Source organism: Alosa alosa, chromosome 15 (assembly GCF_017589495.1).
Source record: "Alosa alosa isolate M-15738 ecotype Scorff River chromosome 15, AALO_Geno_1.1, whole genome shotgun sequence".
NCBI lineage: Eukaryota > Metazoa > Chordata > Actinopteri > Clupeiformes > Clupeidae > Alosa > Alosa alosa.
Window position 1 is genome coordinate 6,734,870 of NC_063203.1, and position 24,790 is coordinate 6,759,659.

Sequence of the window (24,790 nt, forward strand, 5' to 3'; positions counted from 1 at the left end):
GTCCGTTCTAACAGAAGTGCGCTCTTGCCTCTTGGCGCGAGGACATCTGGTTGGTAAACGCGACGCGAAAGCGTGCCTGTTCGTTCGTGGGTGTGATGTTTGTTAGCCATCTACCTGCCGATGTGGTGTCCAGAACATGCTGAATTGAGATTTCGCATACATCACTTTATCATCGGAGGGAAAATTCGTAATTGTATGGCTGTGCACCGCTGCACACTTGCATGATTCCTCATTTGTTGTTCGCTGGCGTCTGTGACTGGTTGCATGAGTAAATTAGCCAGCTTAGCCTGACAAAATAGGTCAGTTTTGATACGTCGCTAGCTAGCTATCAGTTGTGTGAACTAGTTAACGATACTTGAAAGTGTTTCACACTAGCAAGCAAACGGTAATTGTTTAGATTGGTCACCCAAGTTACCCCTCAAAGAATGGTGGTGTTGAAAAGCGTTCCTCCTCCAAGTGAAGGAGTCCGGCACGAACAAGCCGAAACCACAGCAGTTTTGGACGGAAAAGGACTTGGATCAGGAACTCTTTACGTCGCTGAGGCGTAAGTTGAACATCTTACTCTTAATCTTAGAGTAAAGTTATGCTAGTGTATCTTGACAACATTGTTGAAAGTTGATTGCTAGATAAGTTCACAGAAAACAAATGGCGACACAAACGAAAACAGAAGTAAACTAATTGCTGCGCTCCGTTTATTAGCTAGCGAGATGCTAGCTGACAGATTTGACATTTCCCTGTACGTTTCTGCGGTAAAATGCTTGAACACACTGTCTTACCCATGGCAGGCGTCTTTTTTGGTTTGATGGATCTGGAATGGGGTTTTCATTGGAATACCCGTCGATCAGCCTCCATGCTATCTCCCGCGACCCGAGCGCCTATCCACAAGAGCACCTGTATGTTATGGTCAACGGCAAATTGAGTGGTGAGATACCATAGCTAATAACGTACCTTACTTGAGTAAATTAATAATTACCTTACTTGTTTTGTTTGTTGGAGCTCAAGGCGCGATTAGCATCGACTTCTGTGCATTTTGCATCACCATGCTAGTTCCATAAGGGCCTTGCTTCATATCTGTCTGGACGTCGTTTGGACCTACATCTTGTTCCCTCAGATGATAACGAAGCCGAGATGCCAGAGCCTGCTCAGGAGGAGAATGAAGATAGCGAGAGCGATAGCGACAGTACCACAGCTATCACAGAGATCCGCTTTGTTCCCAGCGATACGGCCGCATGTGAGTACCAAACTATACACAAGTCCTGGTTTTTATGTGTCCCGCCAAAGAGAAATGGGAAAATCTCTTGGCTATACATCACAGCACATGTTGCCGTTTAAATGGCTGTTGAATTATTGTCTATGAAAACATTGTTGAATAACTATAGGATGTTTTTTTCTCATGTCTTTTTTGTATAGTGGAGCCCATGTTCTCTGCCATGTGTGAGTGTCAGGCCCTACACCCAGACCCAGAGGATGATGACTCTGATGATGACTTTGAGGGCCAGGAGTATGATGTGGAGGAGGCAGGTGAGTGTTCAGGAAGCCATACACAGCATGAGCTCAGGGGGCACTTCTTGGTGTCTGACCTGGCAAATTCAGTCTGCTAAGTAACATTAACATAAAATGGCTAGTAGGGTTTTATCATAATTTCTAATGTGTGTGCATTGTCCTGCCTCAGCAAATCCATGTGATCCAATGGGGCTAAAATAAAGCTATATAATAATCCAGCCAATTAACAAGTTCCCTCATGAGCATGGATGGGAGCGATTTATTTCGATTGACTAATGTGTTCAGAAATCAGCAAATTTTCCAGATTTAATGTGTGTGCCCTGTCTCATAAATTTTAGTTGAACTTACTCCTAATCGACACCAGGGGAAGCTGTTGACTTTCTCATTAAAATATCAGTCCATATTCATTCTCAGTAATTTATGCTTTCTATATAACATGGTGGAAAGTTGTTTCCTCTGATGGAGGTTTGTTCGATGAATGTTTATTTTCTTGCTTTTGGTGGATAAATGAGAGATACAAGTCCCTGTCCCTCTCAACTACCATGTGACTCATATATTATCAATTCCTCTGATAGTATACATAATTATTGCTTCAAAACAGTTTTGGAAATTAACTACCAAGCTGTTCTGTCATTGTGGTCTATGATCTGCACTCTTATAAAGATAATGATTAGTAAAAGGATATTCAGCCATGCACTGGCTTTGATTATACCGAAGACCTGCCAGCCTTGTAAACATACTAATCATACATCAATACCAAAAGGTTACTTTATTTTGGTAACCCTTTTTCATTCCCAAACCATCTGTTGGCATTTTGTTGACAGTAAAGCACCCCATAGGCTTAGCCCTTGGGTGTCCTCCAGAAATCAGTTTTAGAGACTTATCCAGGTGTGTTTTCTGTTCCAGAATCTGAAGTCAGAAGAAATTTAGGTAAGCCTTCATTGGACCTTCTGCCCTAATGCTGTCCTAGCCAGTTTTTCTTTTAATTATTATTTAAGGTCAGCCTGATCCTTATTTTAATGTTTCTTCTCCTGCATAAGACACTTGCTGCTATTACTACTATTAATAGTGTTGAGAGGGAGGTGATTTCACCCTTGGTTGGACGCTTTCCTTTTACACTGGTGCACCCAACCTTCAAAAGGCCCAGGGCATGGCAGGGACCCAGCCAGTAAGGGTGGGGATGGGGGGTCAGATGTTCACTTGTGCCCTTTGCAACCCTCCTAAACCTCCATTCAGTTTTTCACTGTATTGTCATTTCTTTGAGCAGTATGTTGGAGTGAAGATAAAATTGAGGGCGATGTTGAATACGTGGTTATGGCCACTAATGAGACATGCCAAAGTTAAGTCAGTATTCCTGCAAAGAAATGGAATAATATTTCATCCCAGTGAATATTATGAACAGTATTTCAACAGTCTTAATTCATTATGAATAAATTTCAGTTGAGAAGATTGGCTCTTTGGAATATCCTTCCAGAAGGGTAGCATGCTAGTTTTGTTTGTGACATGAGCTAAGAGGTAGTGTGACTTGACCATTATATGAACTCTTAAGTTCCCCATTCAACTTAAATCAACCTGAATTCTGCAGAGCAAGGCCAGGGGGATGTGCCCACATTCTACACCTATGAGGAGGGTCTGTCCAACCTGACGGCCGAGGGCCAGGCCACTCTGGAGCGGCTGGAGGGGATGCTGGCTAACTCTGTGGCCCAGCAGTTCCACATGGCCGGCGTTAGGACCGACGAACCTTCAGCCGAGTTTGAGGGTAAGACCAGGGGACTGATGTCTAGTGTTATTTCTGTTAACTAGAACAGCAGTGTTTCCCTAACTGTGTGCCGTGAGTGCTACCCAGGTGTGTTTCAAGAAAAATCCATATTGAAGGGCTTTTGTTTTGTTAGCAACAATTCATTTCAGGATCTTCAAGCGTCTAAAGACTTATCTCTTAACTTTTTTCCTTAGAGTCGCAGTTTGTGTATGATTATTGTTATTCTGTTTTTCTATTAATATTATTGGTACTTTTAGGCTTTTGATTTTTACTATAAACTATTCATTTTAATGGTAATGTAATGTTTATTAATGTCATTGTAACTCACTCTGTACAAAAGTGTACTACATACCATAAACCGTATGGGGTAGCCGTGGCCTACTGGTTAGCGCCTCGGACTTGTAACCGGAGGGTTGCCGGTTCGAACCCTGACCAGTAGGAACGGCTGAAGTGCCCTTGAGCAAGGCACCTAACCCCTCACTGCTCCCCGAGCGCCGCTGTTGTTGCAGGCAGCTGCGCCGGGATTAGTGTGTGCTTCACCTCACTGTGTTCACTGTGTGCTGAGTGTGTTTCACTAATTCTGAGATTGGGATAAACGCAGAGACCAAATTTCCCTCATGGGATCAAAAAAGTATATACCGGTATATACTTATACTTACTTATACTTATAAACATAAATACCTGAACTGTAGATGGCGCTAGGGAGTCATGTTGAAATTTCAAGAGAAGGAGCTTTAATGGTGCAGTCAGTCCACAATTCTAATTTCACACACTTTTAAAAAAAAAAAAAAAGCTGCTGTTCATACCCAGTCCTGTGAATGGGAAACAAAGTGGCTTAGACTGAGCCATAAACAATTCCAGCCAACCAACACGGTGGCTATTACTATTGTTTCTTTTCTTTCGTCATTACGATCATATGTCGTAGGGACATTTTGTTTGAATTGGTTGTTTACATTTATTATTTTGGCATATGTATAATTTAGTTATGATGTTAACAAAATGCATCATTAAATGTTCCTGCATTGATGCGGAATATTTCATGTCGTCAATGATTTGATTGGCTATTGAGCACATATACCAACAGCCCTTTGCTAAACCAAACCCTGGGCTACATCTTTAAGGACAAGAGGCTTCAGTCAAGAGAGAAGGAGCCCCCGTCAGTCTGCTTGTGCATGTCAATTGCATGTGTTAATGTGTGTGGACACATGTGCTTCTATTTGTGGCATTTAGCTGGCCCTTGTGCATCACCCCAGAGCACAACAGAGTTGCTGACTCAAGAGTTTTGGACAGATTGGGATGTCATGTACACTGTCAGAAAGCAAAAGAAAGAAAAAAAGAGAAAAAGAAAATGGAACATAAAAGCAAACATGAAGACATTTTTTTACTTGTTTTACTACTTTGTAATGCAAAGCAGTTATTTTGTTTTGCTTTGTTTTGTTTTGTTGTTTCCAAAACCAGAGTACAAAGAATTTGTGAGCTTTTGTAGATGATGGTCTGCGTTTTGAATTTGAAACCCAGCTGCTGTTTCACCAGAGCTGCTTTCCTGCGGCTGGTGACACCGTATCTCTTTCCCGTTCTCCCTCCTTTCCTGGCCCCTCCCTCTCTGGAAGATATCAGTTGCCAATCCTTTTCCCTCCTTCCCTGGCCCCCCTCTCTGGCCCCTCTCTCTGGCCCCAGTGGAGTTGGACTGGATTAGACGGTGATGCACATCAGTCTCTTCCTGCCTCTGCTGTTTACTGCATTAATGAGACCAGCTGCCCACAGCAACAGATGCCCTGATTCAGGGCAGTGTATTGTACACAAGTGGCTTTGGTTGGATATGTAGCCAGGGAGAGAGTGCGAGTTGAGTTTAGCGTCTTTGAGTGTGCATCTGTAAAAATGGCTTTTGCTTTGTGTGTTTCAGATGGTATGGAGGTGGACTCCAGTTCAGCCGTGGCTGGACAGTTTGATGATGCTGACGTAGATCACTGGTAAGCAGTTACATCACCTGACGAGTTTCAGTCTTTCTTTCTTTAGATCAGCAGCTTTTCTTTCATTAGTCGATTCTTACTCTAACCCTAGTCAACTTGCAGCAAGTTACCAATAATAAAATAGCACCGTGTTGTGAGGAGGGCTTAAATTTGATTTTTAGTCAAATTAATTTAGTTAGCGCTGCACCCAACATTAATCTGCCATTTCCGTTGTCTTCCAGACGGAACGTGATTCAGCCGATGGAGGCACTTAAGGGCTCTTGTAGTTGAAAACGGGAGTGCCCATCCCGATGCTCTTACCCACAGCACTTCCTCAGGGAGCGCTCTCGGCTCCCAGTCTAACTGTACCCCTCCCGTCACCATGGTTTCACATTCCCGGTCTCCTGGCGTCACACCATTTGTGTTCAGTGTCTGTGTTGTTTTTGTATTTCTATCCAAATTGAGAAGCGGTATTCATGTATTTGTATAAGCTGTTATAAGAATAAATAGTTTTTTTTTTTGTACTAAGTACTAGTGTGTGGGGGGTTCTGTTTGTTCAGTGTTTAAAAATGCTTCCAACTTAAGAATCCCAGAAAACTTTAAACCAGCAGACTTATTGCCTATCTGCAAAGCAGTAGCATCATGGCATTCTTAATTTATAAGGCACAGTCCAATGCACCAGAGGTCTGCCCAGCCTTTTCCCCTTCAGGCCTCGTTCTCCTCTGATGTCTGGTCCCAGTGGTGCTGTGTCTGGTTGTGTCCTCAGTGGTGGTGGAATTGGACTCTGGACTACCCTTGGCTGCCCCTCCTCATTAGTAGTGCAGTGCAAAGGTTAATCATTTATGAGTTGTCCTCTTTGGACTACAACTCTGTGACCACCTCTCCTGTGTCAGAATGGGAAGGTTCTGTTTCAAATGCCACATAAATATGCTTTTTAGAGTGGCAATGGCATAAACTCTGGTCATCATTAAAGTTATTCTTTGTCATGGTTTTGTACTACTGTTAAGAGTGATCGTTGTATGATTATTGTGATTTATTTTATGGAGTATTCAAAATGAGTGTACTGCCAAAGAGAGGTTTTTGTATGCTAGTGTCTCATCAATTCCAAATGGTTACTTCATTTTTACATCATTTTGATGGCACATAAAGTCTTAATAGAGTGAATGGCACTTCTGCCGAACTCTGAGCAAGTCATATCGCTTGTAAAATAGCCATAAATTGCTGTTCGGGTAGGAACATTACACCCCCTCCAAAATATAAGTAGGAATTCGAAGCTCTATCGGAGTTTTGTTGATAGTTTGTTGCAAAGATGCACATTTAATTAATTTATTATTGTGCTTCTCAACTGTAAGGGGACCCTGAGAGCAAATCTTCTTTAGTGCAACTTTAAAGTTCTGGGAAAAGTCATTAAATTCAATTTTGTCCAATGAAAAATGAAGTTTAATTGTTCTCCATTGTTCTTCCGTTGTGAAATTGCAAATTCAGAAGATATAGCATGCATAGCCTATGAGAAAATTAATGGGAAATATGTTTATTAGCCCCAAATAATTTGGCCAAAACTTTTGAGCAATGAATATAATTTTGTGTAGGTGTGGGTTATTAAGGGACCTTAATGAGTCATGGACGTTTGAAATGTCTGTGAAAATGCCTGGGTACTCAGGACCTAGGCACTGTCACAAACAGTGGGAGAGTGTGTTATTTCTGTCCCTGAAAGGATTACCACTAATTAGAGATTACAGCCTCCAGTAGAAGACAGTGATTGTCATGTGATGGGCTTGGTTTTTAGTGTGATTTGGTGTTTTGCAAGCTAGTGTCAGGTATTAGCAATAGTTATCTCTTCACAGATTACGTTGGTGTTACACCAAGAATGGCCTTTCTCTGTTGGCAAAATTAACATGTGACATGTTCACCTAGTATCAGGATGGGTTGCACACTGTGCATAAAAATGTGCTATATATATATATAAATGTAAGACTTACTATGAAGGTGATTGAGAAACTGATGAAACTATGTATGTCCACTGACCGGTGTTGTGTGTACTCTTCTCAACTTCTGTCTACTCCAGCAACTCTTATATCTGGAGTCTCCAGCATTTGTTCTTCTAAGAGTTACTTTGACAAAATGAATGTGGTCGAGAGCCACTCATGTTTTATATTGGTGGTAGTAATCTGTATAGCTGTTGAAGAAGCTTTGTATGCATTTAAGGGTCCTTTCAACTTGTTTACCCTCTCTTTTTGTAGACTGCTATCTGGAGAGCATTAGCAATTGCTGTGGGTTTTGGTGAACTAGAAGATTGATGTTACATCTTTTACAACTGAGGCACACACATACACACACTTGTTACTTTTTGTAAATGCAACATTAGAAACAAAATGCGGCGCTGTTTGAACGTTTGTGAACATTACAGATACTCATTTATTTACCAAAAGTGGTTGATTTGAAAAGAAAGAAACCAAATGTTATAGCAATGAATCATTCCCTTGTATCTGCTTTGAGAGAGTATTGTCCGCATCTAGCAGAACCAGATTTAGGATCTTGTTTTTCTCCTGCCATTCCTTAGTTGTTTTGTTGGAATGCTTCCGGTCAGGCCTGTCAATAAATTCTTGAAAGAAACAAGCCATCAGTGGTGGAGTTAAATCTGGGCTGAGAATGGATCATGCAACAAGATACCTGAAGGCCTGAATACAGTTCTGCTACATTGTTTGAAGTATTTGCAGCTTAAGGAGGTGCCATGGACTATTGACAGAAGGGGATCTCATATTTTTGCAAACACTAAATTATGATAACCATATTTGCAGGGTTCGCAAACTTTTAACACTCTCCTCGGTACCTGTTTAAAAAATTATTCACAAATGCCAAACCAGCAAGTAGTTTTAGTCACATCAAGACATTAGCTTGTGTACATGCATGTTTTGCAGTGGGTTCACCATACTGTAGATATGTTAGCTCCCACCTTTTGCCCTGACTTCTCATGTTTCTCCTTTTCAACTGAAGACTTGCACAAGAGAAAACACTCCAGACCTTGGTCCACTCCAAAAAGCAACTTAAAGTGCACGATGCAAATGTAAAGTAAATTTGATTGGTCAATAAAACCAACTTAGAAGGATGCAGTCTGTTATAAAGTTATAAAGCATAAATCCATTAGCATATGCCTCAAAAGAAGCAGTGAACTGCTAGAGATTTCTCACAGTTGCAAAGGTAAAATTAACTAGATAAGTGTGGCGAGTTTTGGAACTGAGTGTACTGATTACAGCAGACAAGGGACTATGTGTGTGCTTGGTATGCAATAGGTCTCAGTCATCACATGATGGGATATCTAGCAGAAGGCTAAAACTTTTCAGAGAAGTGTGTGAAAACTCAGTAGGCCCTGTCTGAGAGTCTCTCCCAATGGAAAAGTAAATGTCTTCTGATACAAATGTGGACATGGATGTATGAATGAATGCTGACTCCCTTGTCCATTGTATAACGTTACCTTTGAATTATTCTTAATTATTTTTCATGTAAGCAGTACTGACTCATTCTTGCTTGATAGATATCCCACTTCCTGAGATATAACTTGTTGTGGTTAGACAGGCAGCAGCACAAGAGCCATATGAGAGATGACAATGTCACTGTACTCACATTTAAACAGTTTCTGAGAATGATGTATGTGACATCTGTCAGGTAGCATATTTGAATGTACTTTCAGCTACGTGCAAACCAAAAGCATATACGTGACATTGGTCGAGACAGTCACCCAGAGTAAGTAATTGACGCAGGGACCACAAGATCTGTAGCTTACACTTTATGGGGCTACAGGCTACATGCAAACTAAAAGCATACGTGACATTTGTCAGTCAGCCAGCCAGGGTAGGTAGGAGACACGGCAGTTACACCAGTGGTTTCCTGTGTAGAGACAGTTTGTTTCAGTCACTGAAAGTTTTTCTCTAATTTTATGTGGAGGAGAAATGTCCCGAGCAGTAATAGGCCTACTCAAACTAGAAATGCAATTCCAAGGATTAACCAGTGCATGAAAATGCAAAACATGATGTTAAATAATATAATAGTTAAAACAGCTGCACGATTACGGCCAAAGTAATAAACACAATTATTTTGATCAATATACAATTATTTATTACAATTATTCATTAATTTTAGTGACAAAAATATTTTTCCCTAAACATATTGGACTTGCTATTGTAACCTGCGCTGTTCAGCCTTGCACACGCCCGGACTCGATCCCGCGAAACAGCACCTCTTGAGGCGTCTGGGATTGAGATCCACCCCTCCCCCACCCCAAGTTCCTTATTTTCATATCATAAAGTTCAAAGAAATTCAAAGAAATTGTCCCAATCTTGCACCTTCACCTTAACTAGCGAAAAGTGTTGGCAAAAATTGGCAACTGGTAACACATGTTTCTGTCTCGTATACCCTGTATAGGACACCTGCTACTTCACATGGACTTCAAGATCGGCTGGGCCTGCTATGGATAATAAACTGCTTTTGACACTTCTCTTTCAAGTAGAGCAATTTAAAATATTAATTGCAGTCTGTCTTCCTGGAGCAAAGCATACATAAACAATCAAATGTCTATTAGAATCGCATAAAATACATTTTTCATACTCAACACTATAACAAAATGAACTGATTTATTACAATGTCTTACATTGTTATAAATGCTGTAATTGGTTGATAACAACCGATTTCAGTGGAAGACCAACAACCACATTTAAAATTGATTAGTATCACGTATGACATGTGCAGTGAGTGGCCGAGCCTCTGCTTGCCTAAAAGACAAGTTCACCATCTTTGGCTTAAACGGTTAACTGTATATGGCACACTAATGGTTTGCCATGGTATTGTTTACTAATGGTCAGGCTCGAGGAGGATCAGCTTGCCCCGAGACTCCTTGCTAAAGTTCCAAAGGCACCAAGAAAAACTGTGCTTAAACGTCACACACTCATCAAATGTAAAAATCCTCATTATATAACATACTTATCCAGCTAGTCCTCATGTGCTTCTTTAAAAGGGAATGTTTCAACTTAAGAGTTACATGATGAAGAACAAGAACGGTAATAGATAACTTAACCATTGTAAGAGGACACTGACAAAACATTGAGACAATAACATAAAATGAAATAAAACAGAACTATGTTTGCACAGTCTCTGTAGGTCAGAATCTCATTTCAGTGAGGCTTGTCTTCTCTAAATGAACATAGCAGCTGCTTGTGCCATTACAAGCCTAAAGATGATAACTTCTTCCAGTTATGATGTTATACCCTGTGATATTTTTATGCTATCAAGCTCTATACTATTGTTCAATTAAACAAATTACAATAGCCATGATATCTCAACACTACTTCTCAACTTATATTCACAACCTATATTCACAACCATATATCAACATGGTTTGGCTCAAAAAAGTTATAAAAGTGAAAAAATGGTGTTGATGAGGTACATGTCAGTTAACACACTAAAACATCCACTCCCATTGATTAGGCCTACACTGTGCGCTATAATTATTGACTAAGTGAGCTCACGGATGCTTAGGAGATGTGTACAGTAATCCACTGCTGGGTCCAACAGTGGAGAGATGTCCAGTTTGGAGCTCAGTTCTTCTTCTTCTCCTGGAAGCCATTGGGGTGCAGGTCATCGCGGTATGTGCTCTTCCCAGATACCACCGGGATAATTTTGTCGAATAGCAGGACTGAGCCGGCCATGCCTGTGGACAGAGAGATGGGAGAGAGGGTTCCTTAGCCTGTGCATGGAAAAAAAAATCATGAATGTGGAGTAAGAAGACACCACGTTTCCCTCCGCTTCGGCCACTCGGCTCATTCCCCTTAAGGTTAAGTGTCAGTCTTTCATAACTGACAGACTAGAATGTTGGTAATACATTGTACCTCACTTTGTACACGACTGCATGCATGGAATCAGTTCCACATTATCACAACATAGTCTCAAGCTGCCACTACTGCCAATATTATTTTGGGTGTTTCTATTTGAATGGACAAGTTGTGCTCATTGTATTAAGTTTATGAAGGCATGTGGCATGCTGCACTATCTCTAGCATTGTAATGGGCTTTGCATGTACTTAAAATGTTTGTGATTAATTAGGTCAGTGCTAAAATACCACACCGCCTACAGGCATTAAACACGATAGTTGTACCAAGAATGTGCCCTACCTAACACTGGCCCCAACCAGTACACCAATGAGTACTCAGTAAAGGTGTTCCCGCTGCATGGAAACTGTGTTGAAAACGCCAGTGCTGGGTTGAACACTGCTCCTGTGATACTCCCTCCTACAAAACCAACAGCACTGATTAGAGTTACTGCAATGCACATTTAGAGATTATGAACTAGCAATGGTTTGGTTGTATTGACACGGACTCAAATGGGGATTTAAACTATCACACAAGTGATAACTTAAACTCTTACATAACAGTTAGGCTCTGCCAAAACAAGGTCAAATGTCTAATCCCGAGAAACAAACCTGCATAGACCACGATTGTGATTACAGCTGCTATTAGATGAATTTTGTATTTGTCGTCGACTTTTTGCATTCTTTTAGCAGCAGAGTGCACGGCGAAAGCGCATCCCAGCTCAACTGCAGTAGCCTTCAAAAGCGGAGCATTAATCGGACTGATGCATTTAAATCCGAACAGTTTGTGCCTAGCGTGCATATCTGACAACCCCAGTGCCCATACATATGGCACTACACAGCGTGCCACCATGGCAGCAAGAAACTGGCACACAATCAGCACTACTGCGCATCTACCGGTGAGTCTCCTACGGTAGACACTTTCAAGGGTGCCAGAGGGGTTGCAGATGGCTCCGTGGAACGTCAGCCCATGGACCACAGTGATGAGATACGTGAGGGTCAGCCCGACCTGCAGATCTACTCGGCCCACTTCAGCTAGTAGTTTCAACTCGTGTGTACAAGCGCATAGCTGGAAGGTCGAAATGATTTCCAACACGTATGGACAATAATCCGACTTGGCAAACAGTTTAACTGCAGTCCTCCTCGTCACTTCGCTCAGAAACACGGTCCCTGCCATCAGGAACAGAGAAACACCGAGGTCTGCCATTCCAAAAGACACGGACTAGTTTCCGGTCAGTCTACTAAAGCGCTTTTTATCCTTTGGCCTCACGTTTAGTGGGGTGACCAGGCAACTTCTCTATGATCCACTAACTCCAAGGAGCCCGCCCCGCTCTTCTAATCAATGTGCATGCGTGTGCTTCTTTTGAACCGCGAGCTGAGAGGGAGTTGAACGAGCTCTCCACACGGAAGTCTTCGGTAGCTCTACTAGAACCAGTAGAGGGCAGCAAACAACTTATTGTTATTTGTCAAGGGCGATCTTGTGAACTCGAGTTGACCAAATTACAAGATTGATGGATAATTATGACGCCGGTAGTGCAGTGCTGTCATATTGATTTGTAGCCTAACAGGGTTTTTTCTGTCGAAGATTCTCAGGACACCGAAAACATGAATCTTGGCGTGCATGTAGTCCCACTAATAAGATCTCTCTCTCTCTCTCTCTTCTCTCTCTCTCTCACACACACACACACACACATACCCAAGTATATACACACACACAGACATACCCAGGTATACAGACAAACACACATACCCGGGTATATACAGACACACACACATACCCAGGTATATACAGACACACACATACCCTGGTATACACACACATACCCAGGTATACACACACATACCCAGGTATATACAGACACACACACATACCCAGGTATACTCACACATAGGTATACACACACATACCCAGGTATATACAGACACACACACATACCCAGGTATATACAGACACACACACACACCGAGGTATACACACACATACCCAGGTATATACAGACACTCACACACACATACCCAGGTATATACAGACACACACACATACCGAGGTATACACACACATACCCTGGTAGACACACACACACATACCAAGGTATACACACACATACCCAGGTATATACAGACACACACACACATACCCAGGTATACACACACATACCCAGGTATATACAGACACACACACATACCCAGGTATACACACACACAGACACACATACCCAGGTATATACACACTCACAGACACATACCCAGGTATATACACACACACACACATACCCAGGTATATACACACATATAGGCCCAGACAAGTAGCAGACTACGCCACGATGGGACTTGCACCCAAAGAATTAGTAATTTTATTCAAGCAAGGCACTCAGGTTCGTTGATGGATTAGACCAATGATGGAAAGTCAAATGGGTGGAAGGAGAAACGGAGCTAGTCATACCTGCGGCGCTAAGGTGGAATGGATAACCAAGGCCGACGTCGAATCACTGGACAGGTAAACAAGACATGCAGTGCGTGCCAGTGACGTCACTTGTCCAAAGAAAAGTCCCAGTTTATAAAGGGGCTTGGCCATCGCGGTTGGCTCACAGTTAATTGCCCAGAGCCACTCAGAGCAGAGCAAGTTAAGCATAGCGTGAGCCAGGCAGCTGCATCCTGCTACATAGGCATAAGGCATGCGTAATATGACCACTGTATAATGGCAGAAGTATTCTTGTGCACTATACAGACATGCATTTGAGTGTCACCAATGTAGCCTATACTTTGTCTATTGTTGCAGACGTGTCTTAGTGAAGCAGATCAGTTTGTACAGACAGACAGACAGTCAAACACACACACACACACACAAACAAACACATATACACATGCACTTGTTCAAACAAACACATTCAGACATGTTGTATTGCAATCATTGAGTAACCAACGAAAGAATTGTACTTGTAACAAAGAGTTACAGGAATAGGGGATGGAGAGGACTCAGGAAGTCATGCAGTTGACATGGAGATACTAGAGTATGGTATATAGGACTTGGGAAGTTTGACATGGAGTCACCTGAACAGGGTATAGAGAGGACTTGGAAAGTTTGACATGGAGTTACCTGAGTGGTATAGAGAGGACTTGGGAAGTTTGACATGGAGTTACCTGAGCAGAGAGGACTTGGGAAGCGTTCTTGATTTATTTTGCGTAGCAGGTGGTGATACCATGCTGGGTCATATCATGTACCGCTGTGCGGTACATAGCTTATGTCCACCACTGTTGCACCAGTGCAAATATCTATTTTTTCTTCTCCTGCTTTTTAAAAACTATTTTTGCCTGATGATAGCATTCTTATGTTTCACCAATATACATGATGTAGTTGGTGTTGCTGTGGGACCATGTTTGACACTGAATTAGGTTTCTAAGGTTTGAATTCCCAGCCCTGCTTACTCAACCTGAATGGGATAGGCTCAAAGCCCCACACTGTAAAAAGTTTAACGTAAAATGTACAGCAACTTGCTGGCAGCAAATAACCAGCAAGTTGCTGTATTTCACTCTACAGTACACCTACTGTATATGAAATCACAGTACCTATGCCTGATACTGTAAATGCAAACTACAGTAGTACTACCAGGGCTGTAATGTATACAGTGTTGAATTGTCTACCGTATTTTTAATCACAGTACTTATGGATCATACTGTAACTTAGTACAGTAGTAATACCAGTGCTGTAATATTATATAGTCATTTTGGGAAATTCATATCCTGCTTTATCTACAGCCAGGATAAATTTCACTAGGCCTAGGTATGGTTTAGGCTACACAAACTTGCATAAATAACCATTGACAACTTGTTATCAGTTTGAAAAGCAAGTACATTTATTCACTTTTTTTCCGTTTAGAAATTCTTGTGTGCTGCATCCTAACGTTAGACCAACGGTTGCAGTCAGCCTGATCCACCACCAGTAGCAGAGTGAAGCAGCACCTAGCAGAAATAGAAGAAAAAAAGATAAACAGTGTTAGATAACAATTTTCAACTGAAACTGAAGGCTACTTACAAGTGAAACTTTAGAATAATCATTTATATATACACTGTATGTTTTTTGAGTTTACTGTCAAAATGCCAGGCTGAAGATGGTGTTAGCATAGCTGCTAACTCAGTTTCGCAAGGTATATTTAGCTGCTAACGTTAGCCAGCTGGGTGAGCTCATTGATGATGTTTGCTTGCAGCAACACAAAGATTTATGTACTGATTACGATGAGTTAACGTTACATAAGTTAGCTCTAGCTGGTAGCAGCTAAACCTCCACGTTAACGTTAACCAGCAGCACATCATCTTCAGCCTAACATTGTGACAGTAACATACTAGGCCTAGCACTACTAGCGAATGTTTTATATAAATTATATCGATATGAATATAATAAACTGTAACTTACTGAGAACTAAAGTAGGCCTAATACAAACGAGACTGCCAAAACGTTAACGTAACATAAAACATTAACGTTAATGCCACCTTCACAGCAACAGCAACTATGATAGCTAGCCTAACGTTTCTTACTTAGTTGATCCAACAAGCATGGATGAGTTTGTAAGTTAGACAGTACAACGTACATAGACTGTACACATGCCCGAATTTAATGTAATACAATTTCACAATGAAACATTAACGTTACATAAATAAATGCTTGCTTACCATTAAGGTGGAGCTGCGAACTTGACAGAGTGCTGAACACCGTTGGTCTGACTGACTGAACTGCTGCTCAAAAATGATCTCCCGCCGCCGGACAGTTCAAACGTCGTCGCGCGGTGCACGTTTCAATCACCACGTCAAAATTTCCCAGTAAACCATAAATCCATGACTTTTCAATATCTTTTCAAAATGATGATTTGGATGGAAAATAAACATAATATCAATGTCACCTTGCTATCTGCGAGCTTAACTTTGTATTTATGTGCAAAAAGAAAACAGAAAACCCCAACTGATTTTCCGCCATGTTTTTTCAAATTTTTCAAAAAGCTGACAAGTGAGGGAGGAGTCAGATTTATTACTGTGTTATGATTCGCAGCAAATTTTTATTACTGTAGTTTGACCATTTTTGACCATAATTCATAGCGAAACTACAGCAACATACTGTATTCACAAATACAGTACACATTTTTCTCAAAAACAGCAGTGATGCTGTGAAAATCACAGAATCTTGTTACAGTGCAGGGCAAACTATTTTGCCAAAAATTATGAAACTGCTATGGCAAGTTGGCCCGTAGGAGGAGGAGGAGGCCATTTCCCTTGCTCATTACACTTCATCAGTAGAGTGGCATCAACTAGTGAATATCACAGAACATCACGGCTCAGAATTTCCCTCTGCAGGATCATTGTTCCCATCGTCTCATGTCTCATGGGCTCCGGAGCCTCTTTCTCCACTGGCCTCTTAGGCTCACTGATCTCATCTGCAGCATTAGCCTTTTTACACGGCATCGCTCTGGTCAAACCAGCCGAACAGCATCTTCCTCCTCTCCTCCTCCAGCTGGTCTTTCTCTGCTGGGGTTAGAACCTCATGACTTGGCTGTGGCTGCAGCTGTGGTCCACTGACCATTGCATATTTGAGGCTGGTATTTCTGACAGTCCATTATTGGATGACACACACAGGTCTTGGCATGAGGGGAACCTTTGTGCTGAACATTGATCCCTCTCTGCTGTCCTTCCATCTGTGCTAGCATTAGCATCTCTTCAGGACAAGTATAAACCACCTCCATCTACCAGGCCACATCATCATCTGCTCTCTGCACCTCAGTCCACACTCCTTAAGCTGTTGTGAGTTATCTTCAGTCATGTCAGCAGTAGACTTGTGCTTTCATCAACCTGTGCATAAACATCTGCATTCAAACCCGTCAATCATTCTGGTGTGCCCTTGACAACTGTTTTGCAAGGAAATGTTTAGTCAAATCATGAGCTGTATATGATTTATCTCTGTCCTGTTGCAATGTAAAATGTTCCCTTTTTTGTTTCAGTTCAGAAACCTTAGAGTTTGTTCTTCTAAGTGCTCAAATCTGACCTTAAAAACATGCACAGCAGTATAATTACAAAAAACATGTTATCAACGTCTGATTCAAAGGTGTCAACCAAATCATTGTTAAACTTGGGGTTTGCCTGAGCAGATAATGAGCCTAATGCAAAGCAGCACCAACTGTGATGGCAGATTCAGACAGACACAGTTGACCATGTAGTTGAACTAAGCTTAAATGGCAGATTCAGACAGAGACAGTTGACCGTAGTTGAACTAAGCTTAAATTTGCGTTTTGAATCAACATTCATCTTTCCACACTCTTAAATAGTCTGTGGTTGGAAGCAGATTTGTGGGGCATGGCCCCAATAATATTTGACCCCTTAGCTCAGATCTCCACTAAGGGTCCATTATTTTGTTTCCAATATGTAATTTGTACACACCAAAGACATTAGCATGGAACCACATTGTACATTTAAGTTTTAGGTCCATATGTCTTAGTTGAATAGGCTGCACACCGCTAAATCAGGGGGTTTCCACTGGATATCTGCATAAAAAATAATTGGCCCAAGCATCCACATGATCTATCATCACCATTCCAAAAGAAACATGGAACCAGCTGCAGGGTTTGCATGCTGTCACCAGTAACTTTGGGCATGGCCATCTTGGCAGGCGAGGGAGTAATCAGAACGATCCCTGATTAATATTTTTATTTGACTCATAGACATGACCCATGTATTATGGTTAATTTAAGAGAATGCATGTTTCCAACTTTTGACCTTTCTGTGGCTTTAAAAAAAAGTCTCTCTGAAATGAGGTGTGTCCAGGCGCATTGTTAATGCATTGCCATCTGGAGGCAGTGAAGGTGATTGCACAACAGACCAACAAAATCCTGATCTAAAGTCAATGGTGCAGCATTTCACTATTTATCATGGGTGCATTATCAAAATAACAACATGGTCAGATCATTCAGAAATTCCACCCAAAAAACGAGCCTGCCACCTGCTTCAACGTGTTCACCCAGGTTGCACCCAACAATTCTATGGAATGCCAAGTTCAGGTTCATAATTCAGCTCATTCGCAAGTCAGGTTGTCAAGGAACCTTTCTACTACCCGAGGTGTCTGAAGAGGGAGAACACTTGGCACAAACAAATTGAACGTTGGCGCACCAACATTTGGATGCTCCATTGAAAATGCACCTGCTCAGTGCTTTAAAAAGGCGCACATTTTTAACACAGTATTCTAACACATCACTACTCCTCCTTAGATTTATAGCTCCCTGTCCCCCAAGATGAAATTCAACCTGAAGGAGTGCCAGTTTGACACATGGAAGAGATCCAGTGAACACTGAACTTGAAGGATGGTGGATACCTTAAAGAACGGGGTACCAGGTGTTCTGCAGAAGGTGACTACGTCAAGGGGAGCGGCAGGGGCGTCGGACTTGGGGTAAAACCACTACTGATTATAGGGTCCCAAGGGGAGAGGGCCCTTGAAAAGACTGGAAATATTTTTTTTTTTACCTGGGTTGAGGAACATGGGGGCCCATCAGGACTGCCTATGCAGGGGCCCAGGATCTTGTGCTGGGGGGCGGTAGTAATTGGTAGTCTCAGAACTTTTTGCACAGAAGTGCACAAAACGCATAGGCTACATTCTGTTTGAGATTGAAAATATATAAATATATACGAAATTACAGAGTAGATTATTATTGTGTACACTAAGATAACATAGATGATCCATTCCTTCTGCAGAGAAGCATTCTTTTTTCTATGTGGCAAATCCGCCATGGCTTTTAAAGGCAATGAAGGTACTTTGATTCGTTTATTGCTACGCCTAAAACACACCTATGATAAGAAGGCTACAGTAAAGAATAAAGAGATAAGTGCAACCGTTGTAATCATGCACATTACGCTTTTTCGCCCACGATTGTCTAGCAAAGTTTTATTTGCACACGCCTTAAATGTAGGCTACTGGCACCATGCGCTTCAGACAGCGCACTTAAAACGCCCCAGCAACGTTTTTAGCCAGCAGGGGTCAGCAGACTCCTCTTAAATTATATGGCCCTGGTTTTGTGTGTGTGTGTGTGTGAATGATATTCACCGGTTGGGTAAATACCAAAGATAAGGTGCCACAGTTTTCCTGCCTGTATTAGTAGGTTGTGTAAATTGAGTACACTGATACAGATTAATGTTAGACTGAATACATCGGAATACAAGATAGATTGAGTGGTATGCTCCAAAGGCTTTTCTTTGGACCGCATTTCCTTACTTGATTTTTTTTTTTAAGCTAGACTAGACGTCTTGTATATTTTGGAGGCTATGACTTTGGTCATGGCCACTCTATATGTCACTGACGTCACTCAGACAACGTCATTATAGCCATGTCTGCCTGATCAGCAATGAAATTGTTAACTCATTGAATCTTATATGGTTTGGACCCGCCTTCCCCGACCTGGTAGCCGCCCTCCCGGTGAGACGGACTGTGGTCCACATCAATAGTCGAGAGGCCGAATTCAGAGGTGACCATTGGCACATTGGCACTCTGCATAGTGGGCGGGCGTTGCTATGTAGCATGTTTGATTGCGTCTCACAATAGCGGGGTATAGCTAAGTTTGTGGCAAAGAATAGGGAAAGCTGGGCAGTGCAACTAGAACGAATGAATGCGTGCATGAACGTTAGAAAGGGAATTTCAACTGGGATTTTTTCCACGGGGACAAGACAAGAGGTAAGCGCGTGAGAACACTCGTTCATTTCTCCGTCTCCGACATAGCACCCAGTGACCCGACTGTCTCTTCTCGAATTTTAACGGGAGACTGTCACACGAGCCGCATAGAATTGAATAGGGCATGTCCATGCTCTGTGAGGAGAGCTGTATCTTATCAGACTTCTTTAGTTACTGTAGCTTATAGAATATGTTTATCAGTATGAAATTACATAGGCCTACTACTCATCGCTGATTTTGTCGAGTTTAATTGTGAGACAAGCGGATGCCTATTTGGTGGTGACAGATAGGTATTCTCCCGACCAGTCGCCTACAGTGAAGACACCCTGTAGTCTATTTGTGACGGCGGTGTTAAAGTATAGTCTGTCTGACTGTAGATATCATGCATGCCTCTGATAGGGAATTATATGTTCTCCGCGTCTGATCGACACTGAACTATTTTTTGGTGAGGATTTCTCACGGATGTTATAAAACCATCGCCAAAACCTATGGACCATGGTTCCAACCCATAGGTCAAATTTTGTGCATTGTTTTTATTCATTCGATTGTGTCCTGTACTTTGCATTTATATCATTGTAAAAAAAAATAAACGGCTGGACACAAAATTATAGGCTACTTTTCATGTTCGTAAGGCAAACCTTTTGTCTCAGCGCAGACCTGTTTAGGCGAAGCGTAATTAATGGTTTATAAGATGTCTTGTCTATTTACCTTCTGCCTGTAATGTATCCGATTTATCAAAGATTTGGTTATATGAAATTTACAGAAGTAACTGCCCCTAACTTGCTTAACCGCATAAAATTATTGATGCGCGCTTTTGCCATGGAATGCCTGTTCGCTAAATGTGTGCCGCTGCCCCGGCAGAATGGGTGCGCTTGCTGTAGGTTGTCACCCCTCTCAAAAATGGGATGACACCTCATGCATGCCACATTCATCCCGTGACGAAGTCCCGAAGTTAAAGGATTATAACCAACATTAGCATGCTTTGAGCTCACTGGAACGGCGCAAAACGATAGCCTACGTAGGCTATTATTGCAGATACACCAGAATAAAATGGATTTGGTTAATAACTCATATGTTGTCATTAAATATATGTTGTCATGTATGGGAAGGCTGTGGTCTGTCGCTATGAGCAACACAGACCACCAGCCTTCACCCACTTTTTAGGTTGCGAATTGCTATAATTGTTGAATTATCATTTTGCGGTCGGAAGAAGATAAACGACTTGGGAGGCTTGGGGAGCTGTGCTAAGTTGATTAGACTTGCCTATGCCCCGACACCGCAATAGACGACGTAGGTGGCAAACAAGCATTGGATGCGGCATTGTTGCGCCTAACTGTCATTTAGGCAGCTTGACCGTGGTGCCAACTTGGTGTGTATTAACTTATATAACGACGCAGTGTTTTACAACTTCAACAGTATGCTCCTGTGTTTGAAGCCAGGTGTCTACTGGTCACTGTACAAGCAATTCAAACGGCGCGTCGCTGACCTTTGAGCTTCAGATATTTGTTATGTTTTTTAATCTGAATAAAGATGACGTGATTTTATTGATTAGTCTGCTAAGCTAACCATAAACATGAGGAGGAAGTTCAATAAGGGGTCTGTAATGGCGTTAGACCTAGTTTGTCCATCCTTTATAGCCTAACCTTTATAATGTGAAGATTTACTAACCAATGGAGGTCTGAAAAAAATGTGATTGTCAAAATAATTTGACAATGATCTTTTATTTTAGATGTGTAGACGTTTCTTGTGGATGTCTATCCTTCATATAAGGAAACAAAGTTGTCCCTTTTGCTGAGGGCACTTTGCGTTCCTATGCAGCACCTCTTGCAAGTTGCTCAGTTGAGTTGAGTATATGGCTTGTCTGTTTCCACATGACATCCAGTCCGGCTACATCTCATGTTGGTTGCAGCATCCCTCTCTGAGGTGACATGATGGAGCGCTTGATGGTTTACCCTGGGGCGGATATTGAGTGGGTGAGTGGGATATTGGTATTGAGGTGGCCCCTCAAGACCCATAAGTCAACCATATGCTGATATCACCAAACAAGGTTGCAGAGAAAGCCGGACTACTTACTCACCCACCCACTCACACACCCTCCAGATGTGCACTTGGCGCAAGGAGTAGTGTGGACTCTATAGCAGCCTTGGGGCCCGGACCTGGGTGGAGAGCTACAGATGGGGCTGGCATTCTATCTCACACACTGTTTTATTTTCGGTGTGGTAACATATAAAGAAAGGTTTGGACCTCCTCTGTGTCCTGTGATTCTCTCTCTCTCTCTCTCTCTCTCTCTCTCTCTATATATATATATATATATATATATATATATATATATATATATAGGCTAGGCTATGTGTAAGTGGGTAGGTTTTATCAGTAAAAACAACTTTAGAAATCTCCATATTGTTTTTGGTGGAATTCCTATCAGGATATCTAAACTTGTTATAAAGGAATGCTTTGGGCTCTCCAGTATCCTTCTAAGAGCCAGCGGCTATTATTATACATCGAATAGACTTAAAAGGCAGAGACAGAATAGAGAGAAATGTGGTTGCAGGGAGAGATTCTCTGGCTGTATCTTTAGTGACAGTTAAGACGCCAATGTCTGAGGGCTCTGTGTGAATGACTGGCAGAGTGTTTCTGTGGCAGACACCCAGAGTGTGCAGAAAGACCCTCAGTTCTGATCCGTGTTTGAGAATTCTTGTGTATTTTTTTAAGTGTGTTAGTTGGCAGTTAAGCTGCTTTCCTTACTTATCCAAATCTACCCTGCAACTCTCACAGTGAGAATGACCTGCAGCCCTTCACCTCTTTTCTACCTCTCCAGAGGTATGCCGGCTTCTTAGCCCTCTATTACCCTGTAGACGTCAATCAATGTTTGGAGGATGGTACCACCCTCATGCTTCTGCCATAAAATGCAGATAAATGGGTGCACAATTGATTTGCATGTGTGATGATGAATAATAATAGGAGATGCAGTATACTGATGAAGCATAGTTCAGTTCCCTGCAGTATCATGTATTTGGTCAGGGCAGGACATGGATGCAGCCTCCCAGCATACGTCTCCAGGATGCTGTGCTGCTGCTTAGATGCCCTCTGTTCTGTTGTCAGTGACTGTCTTGGTTGGGCTGTTGTCATGCTCACCATTCCTGCAGAGCTTTGCTTTGGTGTAGACTATGCAGTGATCCTCTGCCTCACCCAGGCCTCTGCTGTGCTCTCCTCTCCTCTCTCCTCTCCTCTCTTCTCCTGTCCTCTCCTCTCTTCTCTTCTCTTCTCTGCTCCTCTCTGCTCTCCTGCCTCTCCCCTGCTGTGCTGCTGTGTGAGGGACTCACTTGGGGTGGAAGAAAATTACGCAACCCGTGTCGCCCTGCATCAGCATCTCCGAGGTGGACTCACAGGACGCGTCTCCTGAGTGGAAGCGAGTCTGTCTGCTCTGCCTCACATAAAGCTAATCTCTCTCCCACTCACTCACTCTCACTCTCTTCCACTCGCTCTTTCTCTTTATCACTCTCTCTCTCCCACTCGCGCTCTCTCTCTCTCTCTCTCTCTCTCTTTCTCTCACACACACACTCTCTCTCACCCGCTCTCTTGTCTCCATCTCTTCTACATTTGTTATTTTGCTGTCTTTCTGCATCCCTCCTCTCCTCCCCTTGGGTCTCCTCTTCCTCCAGTTTGCATGTCCCATCACTTTATTTCTCTTTCTCTCTCTCTCTCTCTCTCTCTCTCTCGCCTCTTCAGAAGACAAGGGGACTCTGTCGTCAGTGGCAGCCCGACTAGTGAAGCAACTATAATACTATCAACTATAAATATCTCCATGTTTCTCCTCTTCTGTCTCCCCCTCTCTCCGTCTCTTGAGTTAGTCACTCAAGTCCCTCAGGGTGGCCAGTGTTTTTTGGTACAGTTGGATCAGAAAGACCCAACATAGTGGATAGGAAGGAATTAGACGGAGACTAACTATCTGAAATGTTATCCCTTTACCCCAAACACAACATTTGATCTCCCCCTGCCCTGTTTATAGTAATCATCAAACCACACAAAGAATCTCGCCGTATGTGTTTTCTTGCCGCTTCGCGGTTAGCTTGGCTTAGCTTATCTAACCATAGTGGCTTTTCAGTCATTTCTGCAAAACAACATGGGGCTAATGCTTGCATGCAATATTAAAGGCCAGTCTAATTCAGGCTTTCGCTTTATTAAAGCCAGTCCACAAGCGTGACCATACACAATTGTTGTCTGCTTTATGTTAATGATAGTGGTGAAACTACACTGTTTCTGTAGATTCTTTGGTGGGGAACCTAAAAAGGGGAAATGGTCCCTTTAGGCAGCCTGACCAGACTTCCTCCAGACTTCAGAGTGACATTTATGTCTGTGTAATAGCCTACCAGACCCAGAACGTTCCTCGACATTTTGAATCCCAGCCACCATTCAAACCAGTGCATTACTGAGGAAAGTATGAAGATTTCAGGGAAATTACTCTGAATGTCCCTGACCGTCAGTCCTGTAGTCCTGCCAACCTTGTTTGTAACTTATAGCAACGAGGCTAAGAATGCCTTGTAACAACTGAGGTCCGAACTAGCCTGTTTTCGGATGGAAAAATGCCATTCTCTATGTTGTGGATGAAAAGATCACAGAGAAAAGTGTAAAGCAGATTTCCCTCCACCAGGTGCCATCTGCCACCATCAGACTGCTAAGTTGTTGGTCCAGTTCTAAGTTTAGGCATTTTGTGAAATGTCAGCTATCATTCCAAAATGGTTATCTACAGAAATCTGCTGATATCTCCAGGTATAACTTTTAAGTACGGTATTCTGGATCTGCCTGAGAGCTTTTAATACTTTTGCATGCATGCTTTGCACTTTTGATAGCCTGCGTGTTGCTTTGTGAGAGGATATGCTTTCATCGTCATGCATCAGTCATGGAGTAGATGAAGAAATGTATCGGATACAGTTAATTTATTCTCCTTATTTCAACAATCCTACACTACAGCAGGTGAAACACTGTGCCTGATCAGTTCTGAGTAAATCGTACAATTAGCTTCCCCC

The 24,790-nt window shown here is 42.2% G+C and overlaps 3 protein-coding genes across 6 annotated transcripts in view; 2 read left to right on the plus strand and 1 right to left on the minus strand.

The window, feature by feature from the left end:
- Window positions 1-26: 26 nt before the first annotated feature.
- clns1a (chloride channel, nucleotide-sensitive, 1A) lies at window positions 27-5,742 on the plus strand. 2 transcript variants are annotated; one of them, XM_048265543.1, is made up of 8 exons: window positions 29-544; window positions 786-922; window positions 1,112-1,231; window positions 1,411-1,521; window positions 2,410-2,433; window positions 3,089-3,262; window positions 5,166-5,232; window positions 5,454-5,742. In XM_048265543.1, coding segments are annotated over exons 1-8 (753 nt in total). In that variant the 5' UTR covers window positions 29-425; the 3' UTR covers window positions 5,455-5,742. The 2 variants fall into 2 exon arrangements, with proteins under 2 accessions (XP_048121499.1, XP_048121500.1); XM_048265542.1 differs by lacking the exon at window positions 5,454-5,742 and having other exon boundaries at window positions 27-544; window positions 5,166-5,236.
- A 2,931-nt stretch (window positions 5,743-8,673) lies between these two features.
- Window positions 8,674-12,476, minus strand: aqp11 (aquaporin 11). The gene is made up of 3 exons (XM_048263847.1): window positions 11,681-12,476; window positions 11,373-11,489; window positions 8,674-10,912 (listed from the first exon to the last, which is right to left on the minus strand). The coding sequence occupies exons 1-3, from the start codon at window positions 12,273-12,275 to the stop codon at window positions 10,800-10,802; spliced, it is 825 nt and encodes a 274-aa protein (XP_048119804.1). The 5' UTR covers window positions 12,276-12,476; the 3' UTR covers window positions 8,674-10,799.
- A 7,017-nt stretch (window positions 12,477-19,493) lies between these two features.
- The window catches only part of pak1 (p21 protein (Cdc42/Rac)-activated kinase 1), a 42,254-nt gene continuing 36,957 nt past the window's right edge, over window positions 19,494-24,790 (plus strand). For all 3 annotated transcript variants that reach the window (XM_048264798.1, XM_048264799.1, XM_048264801.1), the window contains exon 1: window positions 19,494-19,766. The gene's annotated coding sequence lies outside the window, so the exon portion shown is untranslated. The remainder of the gene's footprint in view (window positions 19,767-24,790) is intronic.